The sequence below is a fragment of the Antrostomus carolinensis genome, unplaced genomic scaffold (assembly GCF_000700745.2).
Source record: "Antrostomus carolinensis isolate BGI_N321 unplaced genomic scaffold, ASM70074v2 scaffold30478, whole genome shotgun sequence".
Classification (NCBI taxonomy): domain Eukaryota; kingdom Metazoa; phylum Chordata; class Aves; order Caprimulgiformes; family Caprimulgidae; genus Antrostomus; species Antrostomus carolinensis.
In genome coordinates, this window is record NW_010334158.1 from 1 (window position 1) to 8,338 (window position 8,338).

An 8,338-nucleotide genomic window follows, 5' to 3' on the forward strand; every position below is an offset into this window, starting at 1 on the left:
AGGGGGCGTGGGGGGTGGTGGGGCACCCTCGGGCCGTGGCGCTTCCTCCTCCATGTTGACGGTGTGCTCCGCGTTCTCCATGATCTCCTGCAGCAGCTTCCGCTTCTGGTACTCGGGGCCTGTGGAGAGAGGGGTTGGTGTGAGGAGCTACCCCGAGGGACAGCAGGTCGGTCCAGCTCCACACCACCATCACGCCTTTCACAGCCATGTCCCCAGCCCCAACGGGTTTGGGGACAATAGCAAGAGAGTCAGGGCTGGAGCTGCCAGGGCTGGGAGAGGAGCTGCTCCCAAACCAGTGCCTGCTTCCAGGAGGGATTTCCCCCAGGAGACCCGCCATGTGCTGTTCAGCCAGGAGGAGCTGAAGGAGCAGGCGGGGAGCTCCAGATGAGGATGAAGAAACAGTGAAAATCTGCAGCCCAGCTTTTTGCAGTCACACAGATGGGTTATCTTGGGGCTAATGAGGATCCAGCTCCCATCCAAGTTGTTGTTTTTTGGGGTTTTTTTAATGGCTGGGAAACTCTTCCATGTGGCTTCTGTGTATCTAATCGTGTGGCAACCCCACAGGTGACACAAGGGGTGCCCTGTCTCCTCAGGAAAGGCAGGTGTCCTCAAATGGTCTACCTGTCATCCCTCTCAATGGCAAAAACATGCCTCTCATGCATGGAGCAGGGCTGGCAGTTTCACAGACCTCTTCTCTGCACTGAGCCCCACAACAGCAGCAAAATCACCTGGCACCATCACACAATGTGATTCAGGGCTTCAGCTTTCATTCTGGCCTCATCTCCCATGCTGACTTGTTAGCTCTTAGCAACGTGGCCCCCTCGCTTCCAGTATTCACCTATCATTAAATCTTTACTTCTTGTTAACCCTAGACTATGTCTGCAAAGCAAACTGCAGCCCAGCTAGGGTTTGGGGAAGTCAGCCAGAGCCTGACACTGAAGATATCCATTGTGCTGGGCGGCTGGCTAAGCAAAATCCACCACCGAACAACTGGGAACATCTCTCAGGATAACAACCCTGCACAGTGCTCTGCACACTGGGACCTGTGCTGGGACAGGGGTCCCACACGTCACCATGATGCTTATAGCAAGTACAGACAACAAGGGCATACTCCTTATGGGCAGCACGAGGTCGCAAAGCAGCTTGTTCAAAAGCAAAGCACTTGTTTTTGAAAGTGTCTTTGGCCTCATTCTGCTGAATTCAAGTGATGCTGAGGGGTGCAGACCTACAGGGATTCCCCTGTGCTCCTGAAAAGCACAGACTCTGGAGCCGTGCTGTCCCCAGCTACCTTGTGGTTTCTCCCCTCATCTCCTCCACTCCAAGGACTAATGTAGACTTGAGTCTGGATGGGAAATTGGGATTGGTGCTCTTTTCCTTCTAATAAATCAGTGGTGTGACTTGCACGCTGTTACCTCCTGCCCACACAGGCAATGCCTCTGCTCAGAGGGGCCGGTGGGGAGAAGGAGGGCACTGATTTTAGCTGCGCTGCCCTGCCTGCACGCTCCTGTCACTCAGCAGGTGACCCATTCAGGGCCATTTATTTCTGGCTGCAAGTGGATTATTTGGAAGCCATTTCAACAGTTGTTCAGACTCCTCAAAATAGGCTGCCTGCAGCTCCAGGATCCTTGCTCTCTCCTGCTGCTTTCTTCTCCTCCTGAATAATTCACACCAGAAAAACCTAACTGCCTGGAGGGCACTGCACAGCTCCAATCCTCCTCACCTCCCCACCTTCAACTCCCAGTATGACATTTCAGCAAGGGTTTTGGCTTACATCCCTCTCCTCTAAGCCATTAGGGTTGATGTCCTAAATGAAACCCAGGGCTAAATACTTGTTAGAGAGGTGAGGCTTGCTGAGCAAGATCATCCTGTGCCAAACCCAGGGACACAGCAGCTGCCGAGCACTGCCAGGCTCTCCAGGCTGTGTGACCAGCAGCTCCGACTCCTAGTAAAATCTAAGGGTGGACTTTTGTCTGTCTTTTCCTGGACAGTGCAGCTGTGCAAGAGGAGACATTTCCCCTTGTTGTGCACTTAGGGAATTTAGAAATTTTAAAGAATCATAGAGGAAAAATGTGTATCAGTGGCTTAGAAGGCCATTGAGAGAGGCTAGGACCTAAGCAAAGCCCTACATAAAAACAGCAAGAGGGTTCAGCACCCAAGGAGCCAGGAGTGGAGGACAGGCTGCTTCAGGCATTTTGCAGAGACCATTTCAATTGTTGCATTCAATTGCCATGGGTGGAAAAAATAATCTAGCTAGATGTCAAAAGCCTCCCATCAGGAATTCCAGTTTCCTTTGCCTCTGAGCTATAAATACCCCAGTGTGCACAGGGTGAATGTGGAGCAGTGAGTGGCAGCTGGGGGGCTTATGTCAGGATCAAGCGATGTTTAGCTATTGTTAAATGAAGTGCCACATGCTGGCTCATGCCTGTGCCCAGGCATTGTGGTGTTTCCCCACTCAAAGCCAGCTCCAGCGGGACTCACTGGGCTGTGGGGAGGAACAGGCAGCCCTCCAGCATGGTGTCTCTCCAGCTAGTAGGTGGAGGGCAAACTGGGAGTACAGGGAATTTAGGCAAATCCGTCAGCATGAATCTCCCCAGCCAAGCGCCAGGTGTGAGCCATTCTCCTTACCCACTGCACGCCCTGTGCCGAGGTGTAGTACCAGAGACCCGGAGGCACCAAAACCAGAGCAGGAACAGGCAACAGGCTTTGCTGAACAGGAGCCAACGTTTGGTTCCTACCCCCAGTTTTGCTGCTGTGATGGTCCCTTTTGATCCTGCCTCAGCAGCCACAGGGCACTTGTTCCAGGTGACACAGACGGATTATAAGAAAGACAGGATGAAAATGTAGGCACTTGGAATCTTGTTTTCTGCTCTGTTACCACCTTCCCTTTCTGGAAGGGAAAGCTTTCCAGGAAGAACATACCTCTGGCTAACTCAGTCTAGGGAAAGGTGATGGCATTCACAATGCTGCTTCTAATATTACACTTCCTATCTACTAATCCTCAGTGCTTGGTCTCACAGAAGGAACCTCCCAAGTGTTTTCCCGGCCAAACAATCAACAGTGATGCTAACAAATAAACAGGGAATCAGGGAAGTAGTATATTGCATTAGCAACTTATAGGATATTACAGCCCCTAACTAGCAGAGTCTGATCGTACCCTGTTGCGTTGTGGGACCCCACAGGATATGGGCTTGTGAGTCAATGTGCAAAGCTGTTCCAAGGAAAAGCCATGGGGGATATATCTACAGCAGCACTGCAAATAGACCTGAGCTTGCTGTCTGCCCTGCCTGATGCTGGGAGGGCTTCAGTGTGTGGAGAAACAAAAGAGGAGGTTGAGGCACTGTGGGCTTTTCCTCCAGCTACTGTAACATATTCTAGCAGGTAAAACAGCAGTGTAAGGAGGACAAAAAATCATCCCGGGCAGTGGGCTGGTTGAATTTGTGCAAAAGATGATTTAGGATAGACAGGAGGGCAACTTGCTGAGTAATAAAGTGGGTGAAGTATTTGAACAGATTCCCCAAGGAAATTGCAAAATCCCTCTTAGAAGATACCTCTGGTCTTACCTGGCTGGTAGAAGTCTGGGGAGAGCTCCCTGGCCATCATCCTTGCTATGCCTGATTCACTGTTAGCTGCCTGAGCTGCCTGCTCAGACCCTTCAGCCTTGGCTTTGGCATGAGCTGTCCTGTGGAGACAAGAGGGGACAACAGTGAGCACTGTCCAAGCAGAGATCAGCCTGGTTCAAGCAGCAGACCCTGTCCAGGAACAAAATCAAATCAGCCCATGTGGCATAACACAGCACTCAGAGCCTGCCCACTCAACCCCAAAACCCTGCACTTGAGGAGAAAAGACCAGAATTTCAACAAGTAAGGGGCACAGATGCTTAAGGCTCAGGTGTGAGGGTTGCACTCAGCCACACAAGGAAACAGGGCAGGTGTATTTGCAAACATGAGCACGTTCACGTGTTGCAGTGAGGCAGCAGGTGCTGCAAAATGGGCTTGCTGCCGTGCTGCGAAGCACTGGAAACCTAGCTCAGAGGAATGCCTAAAGCATTGTCACTGGCATCTTTGGAGCATAAAGGGACAATAATGTGACGGCTGAACACTGCTGTGCTATCACCAGCCCTGAGCTGCTGCACCTGGCCAGTGGCTGTGTGTGCCCCTGCTGAGCACGTCGGACACGTTTTACCCCAAATGTTTCTCCTGTAGCTCCCCAGCAAACAGCACAGCTCATTCAAGAGGCTCCTTTACTTGCCGCAGCCCAGGGGGCTGCTCTTGCTGGTGCTGGGAAAGGCAGAGATATTGCCTCCCTCACAGTTTGGCTCACTGTGTCCTCTCCACTTCTTCCCAGTACATCTCCTCCTTGCTCCGTAGGGCTATAGGGATATCAGAGTTATTTCACTGGCCGGCTGTCGTATTCCTCGCATGCCTCGCGCTCAGGGCCCTGTGATCTTCATGCTAAAAGCAGGGCTTGCTTTACAGCTCAGCTGCTCGTGGTCTGGGAAGTAGCTGACTTCAAACAGCAAAATTGCACCTTAAAAATAAGGGAGGGTGAAGCACCGTATATTCAGCTGCTTTGTTCCACCCGGGGCTTACGGAGAGCGGCTTTCGCCATCTTCTCACTATCATGTCTGCCAAGACTCCCCATATCTCCCTTGCTGCACATAATGGAGCATACACTGGCTACACACGCAAAACCACATATTTTTGTGTGGACAGTTAGATAAGCAGTTAGCAGACCTCAAACATCAATTCACTACAAATTACAATCTTTAATGTGGTCTTATGTGTCTGATGAGCCCTTTTCAGACTCAGGTTGGTATCTGGTCACGTTTTGGGAACAAAAATCCCTCATCCCTGCAGTGAAAAATGCTTCAGAGGAATTTTTGGATTGTCAGTCATGAAATGAAGATTAATTCTTTCCCATTAAACTGAGATGCAGTATGCAGACAAGGTTTAAATACTCAACAAGTACAATGAAGAGGTGATAGAATGATGTTCTGAGACTCTTAGAAGGCAGAAGATATACATACACAAGCACACACACCATTATGAGTAGCTGCAGGGAAAGATTTAAATGTAGGACATCAATGCCAACTGATACAGGCAACAGTGTGACTTGACAGGGAGCCGAAAACACTGTTCAGGGCCCTGCGATAGAGAAGAGGGTGCGGAGCTGCTGTGGCTCAGCCTGTCTCTCCCTGGGATGACATCCCACTCCACTGGAGCCATGATTCACCTCCCTGCCCACACTCACACGTTATCTCCCCGCTTTCTCTGCAGGCTGAGCTGCCTGGGATTGCTGTCATTCTTGGGTCTTTTTATCCAAAATTATTACAGCTCCTGAAAAACCCAGAGACAAGACATGATGAGGCAGAAAGCAGCAATTTTAAGCCACTGCTCGCAAGCAGGAGGTCTGAGGCAGCTCTGAACAGAGAAAGCACCTCCTTTTTTGGTAGCATATAATCAGAGTGATTAATTCCACTATAATCTGGCAGGGGCCAAGGGGGATGTTTCTGTGCTTTCCATGCCTGGGGGATCAGAGCGGTCTGGGCACACTGTGCATGGGATGCACAGCCCGCCTGACGCCGGCCCCGGGAAGAAGATTGCAAAGTGAGGAACCAGCTCTTCACCCCAGCATGATGTGCTCCGACCTCTGGCTTTGTCCTGCTGCTCTCAGAGGATGGGATGCACCATACAGAGACAAAATCCTCCCTTTCAGCTGCTCACTGAGCCAGGCACAGGCTATCCCGGCCACTTCCCAGCCAGACAACCAGCCAGCTGGGCCCAGCTGGGAGAGCAGCAGGCAGCTCCTGGCAAGCGGGTGGACACTTTCCTCAAGATGACTTCCAAAAAAGTAGTCTGGGAGTGGACTGGATGCAGGGTCTGCTCCCTCTGCTAGCAGGGACATAGCCAGACTCAAGCCTATGTGTTACTAAACGAGTACAGGCAGCTCCCACATGCTCAGCTTTCCCCCAGTGACTGAGGCCAACGCAAGGGAGCAGCCTGGGGGTGTTGGAGGTGACAAGGCAGCTCCCAATTATGCTTGTCTCCTGCTGGAGATCTTCTTTCCTCCAGAAAAGCTTCTGGATGCTCTCTGGCTACTGAGTGGGGCTTGAGGACTGCAATTCCTGTATGCAAAGAGATGGTGAGGCCAGGAAGACTCCAACCTGGGCTGCAGAGGCTGCAGGGAGGATGCTGCCAGTGTTGAGGATCTGAGCCATCTCTGCAGGCCACCATGGCCCCAAGGCTAGCAGGGCTCTGCAACGAACCCTCCTAGGCACAGACAGTTATGAGGTCAAGGAGGCCATGGGGCAGCTCCCCAGCTCCATGCACAGAGCTGTGACAGCAAGCTGAGCAGCACACCTTTGGGATCCCCCACTGCTCTCGGGATGCGAGCTCCAGGGTGGCTTTGCCCAGCTCCCTCGCTCAGTGGGACATGCCTGACGTCTGCTCATGTCCCTCTGCTTGCAAAGTCATCCAGAAGCACTTGATCTGGGGGGACTGAGATCAGTGCAGCTGCAGCTTCCAATCTGGCACCTCCAACCCACCACGTGTTGGCCCTACCAGTGTCCAGGAGAAGCCGTGGCAGCAGGCAGAGTACTGCTCTCCCCTGGCCAGCAGCCTGGCCCCTGGCAGGGATGCTGATGCCCTGTGCTGGGTCTCACCATCACTGAGGTCACTTGCTATAGCAGCAGCCAGGTGATGAACATCTGGCTTACAGAGACCCAGCACGGTGTTTTTAAGTACTCCTTCCCCAGCTCCCTGAGCTGTGCCACAAATCCCCAGGACACAAAAGGAATGCACCGCTGCGTGCAGCCTTCCAAAAAGCTGCACTGAGGGTTTAGTAACAACGTGACAAAGCACAGCATGGAACAAAGGGCCCAGCCACAACAATGACATCTAACTTGCCTAGAGTATTTTTGAATTAATTATTTATCCACAGGGCTGGCAGTGCCTGGGAGCTCAACACAGAGAAAAACTTGGCCCCGGCAGCAAAGCAGTAGACAAATACCAGCCGCTCTGGGAGAGCTCAGCACATGCAACCAGCAGCACAAAAGCCCCTCCCAGCCCATGGCCCAGGACCTGCTGGGTGCAGTGGTGAAAAAAAAAAAACCCTCAAGAACTTTGAGGTAAGCAGGATGATGATCTTTGAACCTTAGACAGGAAATACAAAGAAGAAAAATTTCTATAGCACCCAGCAGCAAAATTCAAAAGCCCCTTTTCAAAGCAGTGCTGGAAAACAAACTATGAAGGTTAAACATGTCCAACCAGGGGCAATAAACACAAAGAGGGGCCTTTACAAACCAACACCTGCACTCTCTGTCCCAGGCAGGGCAGTACCACCCCGGGATGATCACTTCCCAGTTTCACCCTGAGCCATCTCCCCAGGCAGCACCTTTAAAAATAGCTCTGGTGAATTCTTTGCAAGGAGGAGCAGCAGCCCCACACCCAGCCGAGGGAGATCTGGCCAATGCCTGCAGCCCCCATCCCAGCCCCGTGACTCCTGACTCCAGGCAGCACTGGCTGGGTCAAGACAGCTGCTCCGGGGCCATCCTGGGCAGGGAGGCTTCGCACCCTGGCTGGTTGGGTGGGAGAAGGAGGGTTAAATGTATCTGCTATTCTATTTGCTTCTCTGGCAGGTCTCTAATGTTCTAATTGTTTTTGTACTAGTGTGGAACAGAGCACCGCTCCAGTCCTTCCTGGCTGTCTCCCAGAAACACTGTCCGAATCATTCCTCCAACTGCTACTAAAATCCCCTGTGGATACACGAGCCACAGCTGAGCACCGTGCTAACAGGTGAGACTCAAAGCCAAGCCAGCTTCCCTGTCTCTTTGGACAGTTTATGTGGTTTTGCACATCCACATTGGATTAGACTGTAAATGAGATTGGAATTAGCAGAGAATACTGCAAATACCAGACGGGGCTGGGGCGCCTGCAGGTGTGGTGATGACCTTGTGGCTAGAAATAGAGGAAGAGCTCGGCTCTCTGCCCAAGCTATTGCACATTTGCTTATTAAGGGAAAGACAAACCCATCTAGCACCATCCTTCCTTCTCCAGGGTCTCCCTCATCCCATTGATTCAGCAAACCCTGAGGAAGGACCAACTGAACACCTTTTTCTTGCCATTCTCAATACAATAAGCTGCATGAAAGGTCATTAAGCAAATAAAATTCATCAGTCAGCTCTAAGAAAGAAGACTTCTGCTAAACTCTCCTCTTCTGGAAACTGGCTTCTCCACCCCCAGCCAAATTCCTGCTCCAGTATCTAGCAGGAGTCATTTTGTCCTTCTGAAGAGACTTAAGATAACAAGTGTGTCTTGGCAGGAATGCTTGCAGCACTCCA

At 51.6% G+C, this 8,338-nt stretch overlaps 1 protein-coding gene across 1 annotated transcript in view; it reads right to left on the reverse strand.

Annotated features, from left to right (window-relative positions):
- Window positions 1–3: 3 nt before the first annotated feature.
- LOC104529737 (junctophilin-2) overlaps window positions 4–8,338 on the reverse strand; it is a gene marked incomplete at both ends in the record, with an annotated part of 28,029 nt that continues 19,694 nt past the window's right edge. The window contains 2 exons of the mRNA XM_029086535.1: window positions 4–119; window positions 3,561–3,679. Coding sequence (XP_028942368.1) covers window positions 4–119; window positions 3,561–3,679 — 235 coding nt within the window. The remainder of the gene's footprint in view (window positions 120–3,560; window positions 3,680–8,338) is intronic.